This window comes from Oxyura jamaicensis (genome assembly GCF_011077185.1).
Source record: "Oxyura jamaicensis isolate SHBP4307 breed ruddy duck chromosome 6 unlocalized genomic scaffold, BPBGC_Ojam_1.0 oxy6_random_OJ55, whole genome shotgun sequence".
NCBI classification, from domain to species: domain Eukaryota; kingdom Metazoa; phylum Chordata; class Aves; order Anseriformes; family Anatidae; genus Oxyura; species Oxyura jamaicensis.
In genome coordinates this window covers 71,324-90,685 of record NW_023303990.1, presented here as the reverse complement: position 1 = coordinate 90,685, position 19,362 = coordinate 71,324, and the positions used below count along the sequence as shown (strand labels likewise).

The window sequence follows — 19,362 nt, the reverse complement described above, 5'->3', positions numbered from 1 at the left end:
GCTAGGAGGGTGCTGGTGCTCAGAGCAGAAGGGAGCCCAGTCTGGTGGTCTCCAGGAGCACTGTCGGTGTCCCCATCTCCTCCCAGGATGCCCAGCACTGCCTTTGTCCAGTGTGTCTCAGACGGTGTTTCGCTTTTAGGGATCCTTCTCCCTGGTGGCTGTGTTGTGACCTCCTAAGGGGCCCTGTGTCTGAGTGCCCACAGAAGGGCTCTCAGTGCAGAAGGTGCTGTGAAGCTATCAGCTGCTGTTTTGCTCCCATCCCTTTGCATTCTGCTGCCAGCATCGCTCTTTTACCAGCAATAGGCAAAACTTCCCATGGTTTCTGCAGCATGCAATGCTCTGTATGCAGGGTGCAACAACATCACGCCCCACTCCAGAGACCAAAAGTATCTGCTAGACACAGGCACAGCCAAAAAGTACAGGCAGGGACTCCCTTGGAGGGAAAAAGGCTTCTTGGTGCAGGACAGGAGGATGTGGGCTGGGGCAGAGCTCCTGCCAGTGGTCTGATTCTCACCTTCTTTTTTTCCTTATAGTTACTACATCGATGGTCGGGTGGCCAAAGTGACCGACTTCCTGAAAACACGCCTGCTAGACACGCTGTCCGACCAGATCAGGAAAATCCAGAAAGTGCGTGAGTGGAAAGGCTCTGCAGAGAGGGCCCCGTGGGGCTGGCACAGCACCCAGGTGCTCGTGGGGAAGGACAAGGGCAACCGACAGGAGTGCCCAGGGATGGGAGGGGAGACGGGGCAGCACCACTGCTGGCCCCGAGCGGGATGTGTGGGGCACCAGGAGGGAAGGTGTGCCAGGATGGGGGCTGGACACGTGGGCCGGCACTGCTGTGCAAAGCCTTTCTAAAGCAGCTCACTCTCTGGAGTCTTCCATACAAAAAGGGAGCAGCACATAGAGTGAGTATCCTCCCAACCATGCTCCCCAGGAAGAGGAGAGGACCAGGAGGAACCAAATCAGCCAGAGCCTTGCCCGCAGGGCAGTGGCTCAGGAGAGGACTCGTCCTGAACCCTGCTCTCTGCCCGTGCATAAAGCACTGCTTGCGACGCTGTGACTGCTGCAATTCCAGGGCGATGTTTGCTAGCAGAGAATCATGGTCACTATGAACAACTGTGTTTTTTTCCCCCAATGATCGTGTTTCGACTGTGTTATAAAACCCAGCTGTTGCTGTGTCGCAGCCCGCAGCCCTGGCTAGCGCAGCGCGCAGCGAGCCTTCCCGTCCCCGCCGGCCAGGGATGGCTCCGGCTGCAGCCCCTGTGCAGGGGACGGGGGCTTCAAGGGGTCCCTGCTTTGTCTGCTGTGGGCACCAGGGCTGTGGCCTCGCTGGCACAGCTGCCGGTCCTGTAGCTAAAGAGGAACGCGTATTAATTGGGGAGGTGATTAAGGGCTAGGGGACACGTCCGTCCGCTTGTCTTGTCTAGGTTTTCATCCCATACCAGTCACCACGCTGCTGTAATTCCTGCAGGGAGAAACCATAGGATGAGTAAACAACTCGAAGAGGCCCCGGGAAAGGGGATGTGATGGTCGGCACAGCAAAACTGGGGGAGAGGAGCTGCTTGCTGAGTCCTCCAGCACAAGCTGGGAATCAGCCCGGCACGTGGGCGATCCCCCCATGGTGGGGAGCATGGGATGGGCATGGGGGTGACCATGGGGCATCACCCCACCCTGCTCCTGCACGGAACCGGTGGCACATGTCCCATCTCAGCTGTGGGGCCACCGAGGGGAAGGGCAGGGGACAGCTAGGACACACTCATGGCTGTGGGCAGCAGGGCGGTGACAGCCTGGCAGGACAGGGCACAAGCCCTGGGGGTCCCTGGTCCCCATCCAGCCCCAACCCGCAGCAGCGAGGCGCTGCCCTCCGTCGGGTCTGGGAGAGGGAAGGGCTCTCTGGGGAATGCCAGTGTGGCTGAGCGAAAGCACAGCGCTGGGTGCTAATAGCCTCCAGCTTGGCTTTGAGTCCATGCATCCTGCCGGGGCTGATTAGAGCAGCTGGGCTTGTCCACTTCCCTGTTTTATTGCTTCCTCTCCGACTGGGGAAGGTGGCGGGCTTAGATAATTACAGGCAGGATGCCAACACCTCTGGGGCTTCAGTCAGGGATGTCGACTCTCGCAGGCTGTGAGTGGGAGGCAGCCCAGAGCTGGCGTATTTAACAGCTTTGAGGGATCCCAGTCCATCCAGCACATTCCAGCGCTCCTCACTAATGGGGCAGGATCCGTCAGGCTGCACCGCGCGCTCCTCGGGCCACGGGGCTTGCAGACATCTGGCTGCGGGAGCTCGTGGCCCGGCCTGGAGAAGCGGGGTCGTCGGAGAGGAGAGGGTTTGTCGCGTGGTGCCGCAGGTTGCTCGGGCTGGGAGAGGGCAGCTCCTGACACCTGAGCCGTGCCATCGTGCCCGACATCTCGCTGGGGCTCTGAGGGGTGGCAGTGTGCTCTGACATGGACATCCCGGCTGTGCCAGGGACCCTGAAGGTGGTGAAGTGGTCCCTGCTTGGCCATGGTGCTGCCATGCTTGGAGACAGCCACTGTAGTTCCCACCATGCCTTCAAGGAGCTCCAGCACATGTCCGTGCTTCTTGAGCCCTTGATGCTTTCGTGCTTGGCTGTGGTGCCATGTCCCATGCTGCAGAGACACCAGGGTGTGGGTGCTCCCGCTCTTGCATCCACCTTCCCTCCCGTCACAAGCTGCCAGCATGTCTCCATGCTGGAGACAGCAAACAGTGCCCACCCCAGGGCACAGGACTGAGGTCTCATGCTTGCCTTTGTCTCTTGCACAGGTCGTGAACACCTACACGCCGGGCAAGAAGATCTGGCTGGAAGGCATTGGCGCTACCTCGGCCGGAGGCATGAACAACCTCTCCGACTCCTACGCGGCCGGGTTCCTGTGAGTACCGCCAGCTCCCCAGCACCAGGGCGCTGCCACCCGCATGGGCTTTGTGGTGTCTGCAGCCGGGGGGTCAGCCCTGTGCCCAGAGCTCCCCTGCATGCTGCTTCAGTACCCCAGCAGCAACCTGTGTGCTGCTCTTTTCCCATAGCATCCCTATTGCCTGTCCTCCCTGCTGCTCTGTGGGTGAGGGGGCTGCTGGAGACCCCTTCCAGTACCCACAGTGTGCCCACAGGGTGTGGGAGGGAAGGGGAGGCTGGGACCTGAGCTCCCCAAATCCGGGGCTTGCACCCCATGGCCTTGCCACCCTCAGCTGGCTCAGGAGCTCCCGTGCCCTCTTTCTGCTCTGCAGCCCCATGTCCTTGCATGCGTTCACTCCCTCCTTTGCTCCCTGGGCATTTGCATCTCTCCAGAGCACAGGGTGCAGGCTCTGGTCTGGAAACCATTTTCCCCGCTCCCCCCGGCTGCAGGTGGCTGAACACGCTGGGCTTGCTGGCCAGCCAGGGCATCGACGTGGTGGTGCGGCACTCCTTCCTCGACCACGGCCACAACCACCTGGTGGACCAGAACTTCAACCCCCTGCCGGTAGGTCTGCCCGGGGGCGCTCGCAGAGATGCGCCCTTCTCCTTGATGTTTTTTTTTTCTGGGGGGGGGGGATCTGGTTTTTCTCTTCCCTGCGCACAGAAGGATGTGCTGCCTTTGTCCCCGAGGCCTGGCTTCACCACAGAGAGATCCATGGCACAGCTGAGGATCCACCTCTGCTTGTGGCCTGTTTGAACTCGGCTCGCAAATGAATTTTTCCAGATCCGTTCCGTTCAGTGTTAATAGGAGGCATTAGTTAATGTCAAACACAGCATGTTGGAGGCAGATGGGGGAGTGCTGCTGTGCCTGAAACATCATCCAGTGCCCAGGGCTCGGATACGTGGCAGGGAGGATGGTGACACCGTGGTGGCACCAGTGAGGATGGAGGACGTGGGGCAGGGCACAACAGGGACGGGCTGGGGCACAGTGCACACGGCAGGATCAGTCCCAGCATCATTGCTGGCCTGGGGACAGCAGGGCTGGAGCCTCAGCACCCACTGCAGGGCTCTGAAACTGAGCTGAAGGGCACGCATGGCTTCACACGGGGCATCGGTGCCCTGCAGCATCCCTCAGTCTTCAAAAACTCCTGGGCAGCTGGGGCTTCCCGTGCAGAGGGTGCTAATAAAGAAAGCATATGCAAAACCCTTTTAAAAGCAGCAGGTTTCCTTTTCATCTGTTTTTTTTTTTTAATTATTATTATTATTCTTTTCTTCTTCCCCCCCCCTTTGGTCTAGTAAATCCCCCACCTTGTAAGCGGAGAAGCTGGCAGGGCGGCTGGGTGCTCTGCACGCCCCGGGAAGGAATTTACGGGGTTGTTGCAGGGCAGCGCCAGGGGAGGAGTTCAGGGAATAAACCCCAGGCTGGTAAGGACAATGAAGGTATTGAGAGTAGATCGTGCTGTTGTTTTAAAGGTAGTTTTCCCAATAAATTAGACACCCTTCACAGCTTCTTCCTTGCTCCCCCACACGCTTCAGAGTAGATCCTCCCTCCACCTCGCAGCACCGTGGTCCTGTACAAGTGCTGGTGTTGCTCCCCAGCCCCCTTCCCATGCTTCAAAAGAGCCACGAGCAGGTGCAAATTGGTGCAGGGCTTCAAAGCTGCAGACATGAAAAAAAGCCCAGCGAGACCAGACCGTGACCTGCACCGAGGCGCAGTGGCTGCGATTTTCCCGTGGGAGCTATCAGCGGGATGAAAGAGGCTGGATGTACCTGTGCGGGGTCACCGGGCTCTGAAACCCAATCTGCCCATCAGCGGCCGGGACAAAGGCTTTTCCAGCAGCGGGCTGGGTGTGAGTCAGCCGGCTGCTGAGAGAAGGGCAGCGGTGTTTCGGGATGCAGGTCACCCTGGGTGCCCATCCACCCTCTCCGATGGGCTTCTCTTGGGACTATTGGGGTACTAAATAAGAGAAACAGGCTGTCACGAGGTGCCTGAACTGGGCACGGATGCAATCAGCCTAGGGGATATGAATGCTTCTGCTGACCTTAATGGGGCTGACCTCAAGTGCTTTAATGCCTTGTTATTTCTGAGGGAATTTGTTCGGGTATTGGAGAGCTTTTTCTTCTTGAGCGACCGGGGCAGCCAGCTGTGAAATAAGCAGGGCTTGACTGCATGGCACGTGCTTGAGGTGCCCTTTGCACAGAGCCTCTGTCCCGTGTGTAAAGCTGTCTGCACACACCTAAACCCACCCGAACATGTGTGGGAGTGGGGAGCCCACTGATATTCACCCTTCACAGGGCAGTGAGTTTGAAAAGCCCGTCTGGCATGTAGTGGCTGTATGCTCATTTTAGGCACGCCGTGTGTGTAATGCTCCCCCCTGTCTAATATCACTCTAAAACAGTCCAGAATGATGCAAAACATTTATTTCATTGCAAAGCCCCCTCAGGTAAGTGCGAGCTGCCTCTTCAGGTTGTTAGAGCATGTTAAACACCCTTGTAGATGCTCTTCCACGTAGCACTCCCCTCTTTTTTACCCATCCTTAGTGCTGATCCCTGTTCCCTTAATGCGCAGGGAGAAGTGCTGTGAGGTTACAGCTATCAGTGCAGAAACTTGGGCATGTTTCTAGGTAGGGCCAGAGCGATTCCAGCCCCACGGAAAGGCCAAAGCTGAAATCCCGACTTACATCTCCCGATAACGTGGCTCCTCTCAGACCTTCTCCCAAAGACTGTAGGTGCTGAGATACTTGGCTCCCCTGCCTTAGGTAGATGCTAAGACTTCCTTTCTGTGTGCAAGTTTAATAAGCAGCGTATGGAGGCGTGCGAAAGGCCCCAGGGATGGCAGGGTGAAGCGATGGCAGAGGCTGCCTGCTCAGCTGTGGCGGCAGCAGACAGGGTAATGCTGCACGGGAATTGATGGCGTCCTTGGGAGAGCGGCGCGGCCGTGCGCAGCGCTCTGCCTGCCGGGGCCGGGATGCTGCGGGTGATTCTTCACCTCCTCTGCTTAGCCCACAGGCACTGAGGAACTCGACGGGAAAGTCACTGTCAGTCCTGGAGGGTGGAGGTCCTTGGAGGCTTCCAGGCTTGTAGTGGGTCCACCACGAGTGATGGCATCAAGGCACCGGTGCTGGGAGCAGGGCTCCCGGCTGTGCTCCCTGCCTGCGGCACGTACGCATCCCCGGTGCACTCGTTAGCTGAGCTGCCTTGGCCAGCAGTGCGGCTCGGTGCAGCTGGAGGTCCCGGCCTCCCCCTGGCCAGAGCCTCTCCTGCCTCATGCAGCACAGGAGGGAGCCCCCAGCCAGGGCTGCGGGGGATGCATCCTCTCCCCCTGCACCCAGCATGGCCCCGCTGCCCCGTGGCCACGTGCACCCACCCCAGGGCGAAGAGGAGACCCAGCACCTGGGTCTGCAGAGAGCTCTTTGCTGCAAACGACCCCTCTCCCACTTCCTGGCCCAGCCAGCTGGCTGTGGGGCCGGGGGGGCTCAGCCACACCACGGCACTGACCCGTCTGCACGCTCAGCACTGAGCCACCCCACTGCCAGGGTCCAGGACCCTCGGCTCGGGGCCGCCCGAATGGGGCCGCGTGGCGCCGGGCGCTGCACAGGCAGAGGGGAAGGCAGCGTCCCAAGGCAGGGAGTGACGGAGGGTGGGGAGAGGGAGCTGGTCCAATGGAGCTCGCACACAGATGGAAGCTGTTCCTCAGGGCCATAAATCTGCAGCACGGGTGTCTGGCACCCCCATCTGCCCCGCACACTGGAGCACGGGCTCTCGCGCGAGCGACGCCTGCAGACCGGGAAGGGACAGGAGAGGCGAGGAGGCGCGGGGGTGCCTCGTGTGGGACGTGGGCTCTGCCCACAGGAGGGAGGGATGAAACCCCAGGCAGGTCAGGTGCAAGCAAGAGAAGGGCTCTCCCAGCAGAGCTCCAGCCAGAGAGTGGGTTCTGATGGGCAGAGGGGAAACGGTGCCCTGCAGACATCCCCAGAGAGCTCCCAAAGCTGCAGGTGGGGGCTGCCCAGTGCAGGTCTGAGGGGCTGAGCACCCCTCTGCTGCCTTCTCCTTCAGCCCTGTGCCATGTGCCAAGGGCTGCAGCATCCCCTGCTCATCCCCACCCTCACTGCACTCAGTCTTCCAGGACCTCTGAGCCTGCTCTGAGGCTCCTTTTATCTGCAAACAAGGAGACAGATTTAAAGCGCTTACTCTCTGCTCGCTGTCACATTGGGTTAAGGGGCCTTTCCCTCTTCATGCGCCATAAAAAAGCCTCTGAAGTGCGTATGCTTGGACTCTCAAACGCTTCAAAGCTGTGCTGCTGCTTGCAGCTCGGCCCCCAGATGCTGGGGCTGTGGGACATGTGCAGCGAGGAGCCCCGCTGTGCACAGGCTGTGCACCCAGCCACCCCGTGCCACCCGGCAGTGGGGACAGCGAGGCGCTCCCCAGGGCAGTGCACACTTGCCAGCAGAGCAGAGGGAAGTAGCGTGATGGTGAAGAGCAGCAGCAGAACAGAAAACAGCAAAAAACTTGCATTTGGTTCCCAACACATCTGATCCTGCAGCTCGGTTCCCTTCCTGCTGCCTCCATGGCCTGGACCCTGTTAGGGAGAGGTGATGACAAAGAGGGGTCCGGCTGCTCCTCCAGCTGCTCTGCTGGCCGGCAGGGAGCCTGCTGTGCTCGGAGCCAGCACACGAAGGGCAGCGTTGATCAAGGGCTGCTTCATCCACAGCACCCACGCGGTGCCCGGGCAGCCTCTCCCTTCTGTGCCATCACTTTTCAGCAGTGACTCCCATGGCTGCCACACTCCCAGCCTGGATTTTGCCTTAACATCAGAGTGTGGCCTTTTCCTTTCCCTAACCACCAGATACTCAGTCTGCAGGGGTGGACAGGAGCCAGCCTGAAAGAAGCACCCACAGGGTGGGCGCCACGGCCACAGCAGCAACTCTCCTGCCCCATGGAGATGCTCCCACCCTGGCCAGTGCAGCTGGTGCCCACCTCCTCCCCTCTGCTCCTTAGCAGAAGGGCGCTGGGTGAGAAGCAAGTCCAAGAAGCACCATCCAAGAAGCACGCCAAGGCCACGTGTAATGTTGAAAGCTGCATCGGTGCAGCCGTGCTGGAGCAGCGACCAGCCGCGTCTTGAACAGGATGCAAGGACCTCCGCAGGGAGAGAGCTCTGGATGCTGGAGATCCTTTAATCTAGTGGAAAAAGAAAGAACGAGAACCACTGGTTGGAAGCCGAAGCCAGACAAATTCAAGCTGAAAGTCAGGGTTGTTAACAGCGCGGATGTTTAGCTGCTGGAACGGGCTCCATGGGAAGTGGCGGCTTCTCCAGCCCGCCAAGCCTCCCGAACCACGGTCACTGCTTCCCTGGAAGGTGCTTTTGCCAAAAACAAGCCATCAGGCTCAGCAGAGGGATGAAAGGGCGAGCTCCTCTGTCCTGTGAGGTGCGGGAAGCCAGATCCCTTATCTCCGTGAGGCTGCTTGGGCTGTAAAATGCAGATCGCGGTGCAGGAACGGAGCAGGACGTGGAAACCTGAGCATGCCTGCGGGACGCAGGAAGAGCTTGGGTAGGTTCAGAAGAGGGAAGAAGCAAGGGGAAGACGAGAAACCAGCGAGTGCTGCCAGGGGCGTGGGGCAGGCTGGGCACCGTGGGGTTGGCAGTGTCCATCCCAGATGTCCAGCTGCCTCTGCCACTCGCAGAGAGGCTGCAGGTCTGGGACTCGAGTTTTTAGGCTATGGCAACCTCTTCTCACGTGTGCAGAGTGCGCAGCTGGACACGCTCGGACAGGCTGTAAAGCTGCTTTGCTGCCTGTAGGACAGAGCACAGGGATACGCTCCTGCAGCCCTCGTAGCAGCCCTGGAGGCAGGAGGATCTGGTTAGCAGGGCTGTCCGAAGGGCTGGCTAATCAGCCACGTTTCCAAAAGCTTAAGCTTCTAAAAGCTCCTGCTATGAATTTAAATGTGCAAAGAGATAAAGCGGGACCCTCTGGGCTTTCCCTGTCTGGTGGAAAGCTCTCGGGCCTCCGCTGGCCCCGTGGCACTCAGAAGATGTGGCTGGCCTGAGCCCCACAAATCAACCCGCGTGAGACACCGGCCCTTCCTGCCCGTAAATCAGCCGTCCCAGCCAGGAGACCTCCTGATGGGCAGGGCGGCTTTGTTCAGGTGCTCCTCGCCTGCAGCTCTGGGGAGGGCTGTAGCAGCAGCACTGCTTAATGGGTCTGCAAAGTAATTAAAGCAAGAAAGCTCCCTCGGTTCCCCAGGGACTAATAGCGGACCAGATTCCTTTCTGCTATTCCTCCTCTAACGTTACAGCTGTATAAATGGCTCACAGCAGGAGCCCTCGGCAACTCCAAAACCCCCGTCCTCCCTGCGGTGGGGCTGGCTGGAGCCGAGAACTTCTCCGGACATCACCGTGCAGGGCTGCAAGGTGGCAGCACTGCCAGGGAGGGCATGTGGCAAGGGAAAAAGCCGCCCCGGTGGCCACCAAGACGGGCTTCAAGACCAGCTTCTTCCCAAGTTGGTAACCACTTGGACAGGAGTGAAAATGAGCCATAGCCGCAGGTGCCCGGCAGCCCCGATGGGACTTTAATTGGGGCTTGCTTGTGTAAGCGGTCGGAGCAGCCCCGGAGCAGCTGGGGAAGTGCCCGCGCCCAGTGGTTTTGTTTTCGTCATGCTAGGTGCGTGTGCAATTCATCATCCAAATACTCAGTGTCACCAGCTCCTGGTAATTTATTGCAAGGAACACGATTTTGGCCCCTGCTGCAAGCGGGCTTGCGATGACGCGAAAAGCTGCAGCTGTCTTCAGCGCTTCCCTGCAGCAAGCTGAACAGCTCAAGCCCCTCCGGGTCTGCAGAGAAAGGCTCCTCTTCCAGCCCCTGGGTCATTTTTCTGGCCCTCCTTTGAACTCTCTTTGGTATTTCCACATCCTCCTCGAAACATAGGTTTCAGAGCAAGGTATCACTGTTCTGCCTCTCCTCTTGCAGATGCTGGAGGGACGCATTAGTCCCCGCACCGCCCTGAGCATCCCTGCCAGTGCAGCTGGCAGCTGTGGCACCAAGGGCTCTGCTAAGCCACAGCTTCTGGGGGAACATTTGACCCCACAGGCAGTGGCTGCACTGAAATACTTCCCAGTGCCCTGCAGCCATCCCACGCCATGCAGGACGGCTCGCCCTGCACTGCTGCTCACTGCCTGACTGTCTTGTGGCATCTGCACGTGCTCCTCAGCTGCACCTGAATCTTCAAGGGTGGCCACCGAGTCCTCAGGGAGACCCTCTGAGTCCCTGGCCGTGGCCTCTGTTGCTCCCATAATGTGTAGGCAAATGCAGCATCTCGGTGGTGGGAATGTGCAGAGGAGGCGAGAAACCCCACAGGGCTGCTAGGGAGAATTAAGAGCCTGAGCTAACAGGTAGCTCGGGGCGCTGAACTCATTTATTTTCAGCTCACGACCATGGGGCTAAACACCGCGATCTGTGTTCACCTTTGGCCTCGCCATAAACCTGGGTAATTACTCATCTGTAACGACGCCTGCTAACCAGCACAGCTCCCCGGGGAGCCCTCTGAGCCAGGCGCTGCTTATCCTGCCAGCAGCACGCCCGAGCAGGGTGAGCAGCTTCCCGTGATGGGGAAAGGCTGGCAGGCACCAAACGAAGCACGTGGGCACGTCCCCAGGCTGCAAGGCAGCACGGGGACAGCTGCACGTGCATCGGTGACAGCACACGTCTGTGGTACAGAGCAGCTTGAGAGCTTTGGCCTTGTGGGCTGAGCATCCTCGGGGTGCACAAGGGATGTGCTCGCCTCTGCCCGCACCCTCACCTCTCCCCTGGGGCCCTGGGTTTGCAGAGGAAGCACTGACGAGGCTGGTGTGGCACAAAGCCCCGTGGTTTTGGCCGGGAGCAGTGAGAGACGGGCAGGAGGAGGCTTTCCTCCAGCCCTGTGGCTAAAGCTGAGCCAGCAAGGGGAAGTGGGTTTGGACGTCCCCGTGCTGGGACAGGCGGCATGGCTGGAACAGAGCAGCCTGCTCCAGCAGGTGGGTGTCCTCTGGGGCCGCACCCACAGGCAGCACCCAGGGAAGAAGCGTGGCCCCGCTCGCACAGCACGCAGCAGAGGCTCCGTGTCCCCAGTGTCACCCACGGTGCCGGGAGCAGTGGCAGGGACAGAGCCCCAGCGACTGCTGCCTGAGACTGCCCCTTCCCTTCCCACAACCCTGCTTCATTTACCGCACACCTCCCAGCTTCTGCAGCGGATGAGTGGGGGGCCCTGCAGACGGCGGCCGCCGTCACTGCACAGCCTCGCCTCCCTCCCCGGGGCTTGGGGCCCATCCTGTGTGCTGAGCGAGGCCGTGCCCCGCGGGAAAAAATACTATGTGGTGACGTAATTAAAGGCTGCATCGTTAACGCATGTGTGCAGGGGCTCAACGTTTCCTATTTCTTGAGAGCTTTGGCTTCCCCACGCTATGGTCATGGGTGCTTAACTCCATGGGAGGGTCTAAAAGAGGAGAAATTCCTCGGGGAAATGGAGCGCCCTGAGCAGTCCCCAAAGTCAGCGTGCCATCAACGTGGCTGGAGAGCATGGGAGAGCTCCAGGGGGGTCCAGACCCATGCAGAGAGTGGGGTGGAAGGGGACCTGCGTGCTCGGTGAAGGCATGGACTTCACAGACATCATGGTCCCACGTGCGAGGCAGTGTGGGTCTGTGGCTGGGCTATGTGAGGGTCCATGGGAATGTGAGGTGGCACCCTGCTCCCCTCCGAGCCCCGCAGCCCAGCCAAAGCCAGGCTCCTTGAGAGGACAGCAGTGTCTCTTGGTGTGGGCAAAGCAACGTGTTCCTTCCTTAATCTCCTTCCTTGAACAGCTATGCCACTTCAGCTTGATCTGTGAAAAAAAAAAAAAAAAAAAAAAAAAAGCTCATGCCAAAGGCCGACATCTGGCATGGAACATTTTCACCCAAACAGCCCCAAACTCTGCTAGGCTGCAAGCCGGGAAAGCAGCCTCTCCTGGGCTGGTGCTGCTGACTGTCCCCTCTGCCCCGCAGGACTACTGGCTGTCCCTGCTCTACAAGCGGCTCATCGGTCCCAAGGTCCTGGCCATCCACGTGGCTGGGCTCCAGAGGAAACCCCGGCCGGGCAGGGTGATCCGCGACAAGCTCCGCATTTACGCCCACTGCACCAGCTACCACAAGTAAGCCGGGATGGGGCGAGGGAGGCTGGGGGCTGCGGGGGCCAGAGCACGCCTGGGAACGGGGATGGCGGGGGACAGAGCGGTGGCTGTGGGGCAGCCGCGGCAGCAGAGATCAAGGGGGTGGATTTCACAAGGGGCCCCCGGTCGGTCGGGTTACCCGCCTGGCCGCAGTGCCGGGGAGCCCGGCCTGGTTATTGTTTCGCTGATAAGGTCTTTCAAAGCGCCCCAGTGAGCGGGGGGGGGGGCGGCCACCTCCTCCGCAGACACAAGTTGCTATTGTGGAGGAGGAGAGGCTGTTTCTTTACACAGTCCAGATGCTTTCAACATGCCTCCAGCTCGGTAGGAAACCTTGTCCAGTAACTGACAGGTGCAAAGTGCTTTATAGCCTTTGTTTGGGGCTGTCTGATTAGGCAGGGACAGAGGATCAGTGTCTGGAGCTGTCAGTTCAGTGCCCGGGGCAGCGGGGGCAGACGCCACTCATGCACAGAGCTCCCATCCGTTCTCAGCCTCCTCCTTGTGAGGCCTTGGGGGGCTGCCCTGGGACCACCACCCCAGCTGTGGGCACTGGCACAGCACCGCCTTGAGCTGTGCCACCCGTGGCCATGGAGGGCAGGTGATGGTTGGAAAGGTGTCACGATGGGGAGGTGGCATCTCCCTGTGGAGGGCCAGCCAGGGTGGCAGCATCCCATCTGGGTGGCTGCAGAAGGCTGGTTCTTACACAGACACCCCCAAGCCATTTTCTCCAAGGTGACACTCCCAGGGCACGTGCCAGCACACCCCTCAGCTCCAGCTCTCCCCTTCGCAGCCACAACTATGTCCGGGGGTCCATCACCCTTTACATCATCAACCTGCACCGCTCCCGGAAGAAAATCAAGCTGGCGGGGACGCTGCGGGATAAGATCGTCCACCAGTACCTGCTGCAGCCCTATGGCAAAGACGGGCTCCACTCCAAGTAAGTGCCACGCTCATGGCCAGGGCTGCCACCACCGCCCCGTCCCTGATGCCCTGACCCTGTTCTGGCCCTGCAGGTCTGTGCAGCTCAACGGACAGCCGCTGGCCATGGTGGACGATGGGACCCTCCCCGAGCTAAAGCCTCGTCCGCTGCGGGCTGGCCGCACCCTGGTTATCCCCCCGCTGACCATGAGCTTCTACGTGGTGAAGAACGTGAACGCGCTGGCCTGCCGATACCGATAGCCCACGGCGCAGAACGGAGCCGGCAGCCCCGCTCCTGCCCCACGCACATCCCCGGGACAAGCTGCCTCCTGGGCAGCCCGCACAGCCCCGCGGGGGCTCCGCACCGCGCCCTTCGGCCTCGCACCCTTGGACGCCCTCCTCCTCGGCAGCCTCCGCCAACCCGTGGCCAAAAAAGCTCCGCTCTGCCCAGCCGGAGCCGTTCGACGGCGAACTGGGGGGGGGCGGCGGGGCCGCAGCGGGTAGCCCCGGGGCTCCCGGGGAGGGCTGGGGGCCGGGCCCCGCTCCGGCGGCGCCGTGGGCGGCCAGCCCAGCGCGGGCACCCTCCCCGGAGCCTCGCAGCAAGCGCATGGAAGCAGCTCCCTCTGCTGCCGCTCGGCCGCTGCGAGCGCGGCCCGGCCTGGACCAGCGCGGGGATGCTGCGGGGATGCTGCGGGGATGCTCGGGGGATGCACCGGGGATGCTCGGAGGATGCTCCGGGGGTGCTCCGGGGATGCTCCGGGGGTGCTCCGGGGATGCTGAGGGCCGGCCCGGGAGGAGGAAGCGCCCGGCTCTGCCCCGGGCCGTGCGGGCAGGGCTCGGACCCATGGCTGTAAATGTTGGTAATTAAATTAATGAGGCCCGCAGCGGTGAGCCCGGAGGCAGGGGGTGCGCGCCCCGCGGCGGGGAGCTCCCGGCCCGAGCGGGGATGGCGGAGCGCTGCCCGCCGGTACCGGGGGTGCGGGCTGGAGCAGCCGGGACGCACCGGGACGGGACGAGAGGGGTAATAAAGCTGGGCTGTCCACCGCGCCGGCGTCTTCTGTCCGCGGCGGGGCGGGAGCGGGGCGGCCCGGAGCATCCCGGGGCGCCACCGGGAGCGCCACCGGGAGCGCCACCGGCACCGGGAGCAGGGGGCAGCCGGGTCTGGCCGTGCAGGGTTACGCCGGGCCACCGGGGGCGCTGCACGCGTGGGCGCGGCGGCCACGGGCGGCGGAGCAGGAAGCGGCGCGGGGCGGGCGGAGCCGCGGGGTCCCGGTGCTCCGGGGTCCCGGTGGCACGGGAGGGGCCATGCGGTGCGTCCTGATCGCCAGCAGCGCCGCCGAGCTGCTCTTCTACTGGGCTGATGCCGCCTTCCTCCGCCGGCTCCGGCCGCCCGCCGCTGCCGCCGTGCAGGTGGGGCTGGACGGGGCGGGACGAGGCGGGACGGGACGGGACGGGGCGGCCCCGGGGGCAGGGGCAGGGTGCGGAGCTGGGATGGGGCAGGGGGTGCGGGGGTCCCGGGGTGCTGAGCCGGCCGTGCGCCCCAGGGCCCGGCGGTGGAGGATAGCCTGAACACGCTGTTCGCGCCCCTCATCATCTCCTGCACGGCGCTGCTGGAGAAGCTGTCGGACACCTACACCTGCTTCAGGGCCGAGCACGGGAGGCACCTCCACGTCCTGCACATGGTAGGGCTGGGCAGGGGGAGCGGGGTGGGGGGCGGCCGGCCCGGGTCTGACCCCTCTGTGTGTTGCAGTTTGGGGACTGCTTGTACATCGCAGTCAACGGCGACGGGACGGAGAGCGAGGACGACCTGCGCAGGACGCTCTTCGTGCTGCGGCGCCTGGTGGAGGCTCACTGCGGCCTCGTCACGCTTGACTCCCACCTCATCCGCAAGGAGTGAGCGGGGACCACCGGACGGGGCGGGCTGGGGCATGGGGGTTCTGGGGGAGCTGCCAAACGGGGCAGCTGGGAGCATGTCTCATAGCTGAGACCCTCCCATACAGTGGGATCCCCCTCTGCTTTCTCTTTGCTGGGCTGCCATCGGGGTCTAGGTTGTCCACCCACCCGGGGTGGTGATGTCCCACATGTGGCTCATGCTCTGAGGCCATCGCAGGTTGCGGCCGGCCGATTCGGAGCAGCGGGAGCGCGTCTGGAGCCTGCTGCGGGGCCTGCTGGAGACCTACCTCCGCCTGCGAGAGGAGGACCAGAGCTTTGCCGTGGAGGTACCGTGCGTTGGGACCTGCTGGTCACAACCTGGGAATGTCCCTCAGGCTGGCAGGGTGTGATGCTGCGTGGGGTCCCAGGATCTGGGGAAGAGTTCTTTGTAGGGAGCTCCCCAAGCCATGGGGTGCATGGGGTTAGGGAGCAGCCCAGACCTGCCCTGGGGCTGTGTGGCAGGGTCTGGGGGGGGCTCAGCACCCTCCCTGCCATGCCACAGGCCGTGGAGCGGCTGATCCACCCCCAGCTCTGTGAGCAGTGCATCGAGTTCCTGGAGAGGCAGGTGGTGCAGTACATCAACGCCAGCCCTGAGCGTGGCGGGGACGAGGTGGGACATGCCTTCCTCCTGGTGCACACCAAGCTGCTGGCCTTCTACTCCAGGTGTGCCTGGCCCCGACCCCACCAACCCTCCCGGGGAGGCCACTCACCACCCCTCCTGACCCCTCTGTTCTCTGTTCCGCAGCCGCAACGCCAGCTCCATCCGCCCCGCCGACCTGCTCATCCTCATCCTCCTGGTGCAGGACCTGTACCCCAGCCAGAGCGCCGAGGAGGAGCTCAGCCCCCAGGTGTGGGGGCAGCGGGCTGGGGTGCCCCTGGGGGGCTGACGTCTTGAGAGCCAGGGCTTAATTTTCTTCCTCTCTCATCTTGGAAGTCTGAAGCAGGGAAGGTGTTGCCTCAAGGACCCAAGAGAAGCGAGAGCATCCCGGTGAGCAGCCCCAGCTCCCATGGAGGTGCGGAGAAGGAGTCAGACGATCAGGTGAGAGTGGGTGGCTGCCCCAGGGCCCGGGACTTTGGGAGCTGCAGCGTGGGACGCTGGAGGTGCTGCTCGCACCGGAGTCGTGCCTGCAGGGCACAGCTGATCCAGCCCTTCCTGGCTGGCAGGACACAGACGATCTCTCCACGCCCGAGGTTTACTACACGCCCCAGCCCTCGCCGGGCAGACACAGCACGGGTGAGTGCCTGGCTGGGAAGGAGTCGTGCGCCGGTCCTGCAGCCCCACGGGGAGCCTGGGGGGGGCGTGGGGGACTGGCACGTAGAGCGGAGCTGCTGCGTTCCCTGCAGGCAGTGAGAGCTGGTCCGAGAGCCCTGAGCTGGCGGCTGCTGGGGATGCAGACTCTGCGGATGTCCAGGTGAGCGTGGGCAGAGACTTGCTCCCGGGTCCATGCCTCCCCAGCCTGTCGTGGTGCTCTCTGCTGCCTCTGCTCCTCGCCACTTCTCCCTCACAAGCAGCCTCCCCTCTATGTACTGCCCTTTCAGGATCCCTGGGCGCTTTCCTCGCTGCTGCAGTTTTGCTGTGTGTCCCCTCCAGCTTGCTTAGTTCAGCTGTGCCTGGACGTTGCTTCTGCCTCCGTGTCCCTGCAGAAGGTTCTGGGCTGGTGCGGGCTGTCTTGTCCCCGCAGGGGGCTGAGCATCCCTGTTCTCTGCACAGGTGGCGGAGGACCTGCTCCAGACCTTGGAGCCCCTGGTCCCTGAGGCTTCAAACCCCAGGAGGATCTTCCTGGATGCCAACCTGCGGGAAGGCTACTGCCCCTTGCTGCCCCACACCATGCACTGCCTCCCGCTCTGGCCGGGCATCTCCCTCGTGCTCCTGACCAAGGTGAGCTGTAAGGTGAAGGCAGCGGCGCTGGGCTGGGTCCTGCCTGACCCATCTCCCTCTTCTACAACAGGGCCCTACGACCCACGCGGCCGTCACCTTGCACCAGCTGCTGGATGGGTTCTTGCTGCTGGAGAAGAAGCTGGAAGAGGGGCAGGAGGTGGGAGCCCCCCGCAGCTTTCCCTTCCTGGCCGAGCTGCGGCAGCGCATGGACAAGTTTGTGAAGAAGCTGAGCGGGCAGGACGTCCAGGTGGGAGCGGGGATGCAAGGACCCCATGCTGCCGTCCCGCTGGTCAGATGCTGAGCCTCATCTCCATCTAGTTGCAGAACGCCTGGGTGGAGTTCAAGAACAAGATATTCTCCCGCAGCGAGCCTGGGAGCAGCCTGGAGTGAGTACGGGGTGGCAGGGGATGCCTGCAGCCCCCGGGGTTTTCCCTGCTGCTCTGAACGCAGAGAGACTAAAAGCGTGTCCCCCCTTTGTCCCCCGGCCCAGGCTGCTGCAGGCTCTGGGCACGGTGAAGCGGCAGCTCTGCTCCGTGTACCGCCAGCTCTTCCTCAGCTCTGCCAGCCCGAGCCTGTCGCAGGGCCTGCGGGACCGTGCCCAGAAGCTGATGAGGTGAGGGGGGGTACCCGCACCCCTGGGGGGCTGCCCCACAGCCCCAGGGGGGGTCCCGGCCTCTCATGGCTCCTCTCCTTGGCAGGGAGAAGCTGCTGGACTGGCGGGACTTCCTGCTGGTGAAGAGCAGGCGCAACATCACCATGGTGTCATATCCCTCCCCGCGGCTCGGCCGGGCCGGGACCCCCGCAGGGAGGGTGGAGGTGGGGATGGGGGCAAGGTGAAGGTGGTCAGGGGGGCTTCCCCGGGGTCCGGGGGCTGTCCCGAAAGAGCACCGAGGTTGTTGGATGCCCTTAACCGGCCCCACGTACCTGGAGGACTTCCCTGGCCTGGTGCACTTCATCTACGTCGACCGCACGGCTGGGCAGATGATGGCTCCGTCGCTCAGCGTGGCGGAGAAGTCCAGCTCGGAGCTGGGCAAGGGGCCTCTGGCCGAGTTCGTCAAGAGCAAGGTACGGGCAGGATGCGGCCCTGCAGCGCCCGAGCAGGGCCAGCGCCGTGCAGCCGGCTGTTTGTGCTCAGCCTTCGGGTGCCCCTTGTCCCCCAGGTCTGGTCCCTGGTCGCGCTGGCCCGGCGGTACCTGCAGAAGGGCTACACGACTCTGATGCTGCAGGACGGCGACTACTGCTGCTCCTACTTCCTCTGGTTCGAGAACGAGCTGGTACGAGGGGTGGGAAGGGGCTGAGCCCCTCTCACAGCACCGCTGGGGTCCGGCCCCTCGTTCCTCCCCACCCTGGTACAGCCCTGCCCTCTGCTGTCTTTGTCCCCAGGGCTACAAGCTGGAGGTGATGGAGGTGCCCGTCCTCTCCGACGACTCTGCTCCCATCGGGATGCTGGCAGGAGACTACTACAGGTCGGCAGCCCCCAGCCCTGCTGCTTGGCACCGGTGTCTGCGCTTGCTGGGACGGGGCAGCGGAGGGGCACCCACGCTGGGAGGGCTGGGGTGCCACACAGCCTGGGGCTGCGGTCCTGGGGCCGCAGGGATGTCCTTGGCAGGGGCTTTCTAGGGGAAGACGACCCAAAAAGGGGTGATTTTGCAGACCCCCCCCCCCCGCAGGCTGTGCCATTCCCTGCAGAACACCCCCGCTTTTCCTCCCCAGGAAGCTGCTGCGCTACTACAGCAAGAACCACCAGGCAGAGGTGGTGAAGTGCTACGAGCTGCTGACCGTGCACCTGGGCATCATCCCCTCCGAGCTGGTGGTCCAGCAGGCCTGCGACTTGGCCCGGCGCCTCTGGGAGCCTTCCCGCATCCCCCTGCTCTGAGCCGCCCCCGGGGCCGGCATTAAAGCAGGGTGCGGATGTCTCCTCGTGCTGCTCTTTCAGGGGGTGCACGTGAGCTGGGAGCACGGCCGGCCGTGCCTGGGGGCGGCCACGTGCGGCCTCCCCGTCCTCGGCCAGGGCTGCGCTGCCCGCCGCTCCCCTCCCCGCCTGCTTGGCTGGCACCCAGCAGCCTCCCGGGACGGGCCGGGAGCGGGGCTGAGAGCTTTTTGGCAAATCACGGCCTTGTTGAAAAGCGCGTTTCCAAGGCAGGATTTATGGCGTTGGCTTGGCCCCGCTGCCTGGCTTTGGCCGGAGAACAAAACGCTGGAGCCAAACCTGCGCGGTGAACGGCCTGAGGTGCACCCCGATCCCCCCCCCGCACCCCTAAATGTGGGGCTGATGGGGTCGGGGTCCCCAAGGGATGGGGTGCACGGGATGCACCCCGTGCCTGCCCGCAGCTCCCGGGCACGGCGGGGCCGAGCTGGGCAGCCAGCACGCGGCAGAGCCGAGGCAGCCCATGTGCTCGCCAGACACATCTGGTGTCGGACCACGTGTGAGCCCTCTGGGCACGGCACCGGGGCTCCCTCTGCTCGGGGGCTGTGCAGCCACTGCCCCGTGCAGCTGAGGCCAGGCACCGTGGGTCGGGGAGCACTGGACCACGGCAGGGCCTTTGCCCCGTCCTG

The 19,362-nt window shown here is 62.8% G+C and overlaps 2 protein-coding genes across 6 annotated transcripts in view; both read left to right on the top strand.

Annotated features, from left to right (window-relative positions):
* The window catches only part of HPSE2 (heparanase 2 (inactive)), a 108,727-nt gene extending 94,688 nt beyond the window's left edge, over nt 1-14,039 (top strand). For all 4 annotated transcript variants that reach the window (XM_035311807.1, XM_035311808.1, XM_035311806.1 and 1 more), the window contains 6 exons: nt 534-627; nt 2,780-2,886; nt 3,357-3,471; nt 11,917-12,062; nt 12,868-13,014; nt 13,091-14,039. In XM_035311807.1, the coding sequence (XP_035167698.1) occupies nt 534-627; nt 2,780-2,886; nt 3,357-3,471; nt 11,917-12,062; nt 12,868-13,014; nt 13,091-13,256 (775 nt within the window). In that variant the 3' untranslated portion in view covers nt 13,257-14,039. The remainder of the gene's footprint in view (nt 1-533; nt 628-2,779; nt 2,887-3,356; nt 3,472-11,916; nt 12,063-12,867; nt 13,015-13,090) is intronic.
* Nucleotides 14,040-14,236: 197 nt separating this feature from the next.
* On the top strand, nt 14,237-18,722 carry HPS1 (HPS1 biogenesis of lysosomal organelles complex 3 subunit 1). 2 transcript variants are annotated; one of them, XM_035311803.1, is made up of 18 exons: nt 14,237-14,405; nt 14,540-14,677; nt 14,746-14,888; nt 15,106-15,214; nt 15,430-15,590; nt 15,673-15,775; nt 15,862-15,966; nt 16,092-16,161; nt 16,272-16,339; nt 16,639-16,806; nt 16,877-17,053; nt 17,125-17,192; nt 17,297-17,419; nt 17,505-17,570; nt 17,727-17,871; nt 17,967-18,080; nt 18,190-18,272; nt 18,520-18,722. In XM_035311803.1, exons 1-18 carry the CDS (start codon nt 14,301-14,303, stop codon nt 18,680-18,682), a joined length of 2,109 nt encoding a protein of 702 aa, XP_035167694.1. In that variant the 5' UTR covers nt 14,237-14,300; the 3' UTR covers nt 18,683-18,722. The 2 variants fall into 2 exon arrangements, with proteins under 2 accessions (XP_035167694.1, XP_035167693.1); XM_035311802.1 differs by having other exon boundaries at nt 15,859-15,966.
* Nucleotides 18,723-19,362: the final 640 nt, after the last annotated feature.

Coding starts and splice junctions, on each gene's coding strand:
- HPS1 (XM_035311802.1), top strand. CDS start 14,301: ATGCGGTGCGTCCTGATCGCCAGCAGCGCCGCCGAGCTGCTCTTCTAC. Junction 15,591..15,672: donor CTGCTGGCCTTCTACTCCAG/GTGTGCCTGGCC, acceptor TCTGTTCCGCAG/CCGCAACGCCAGCTCCATCC. Junction 17,193..17,296: donor GAGCCTGGGAGCAGCCTGGA/GTGAGTACGGGG, acceptor CCCCCGGCCCAG/GCTGCTGCAGGCTCTGGGCA.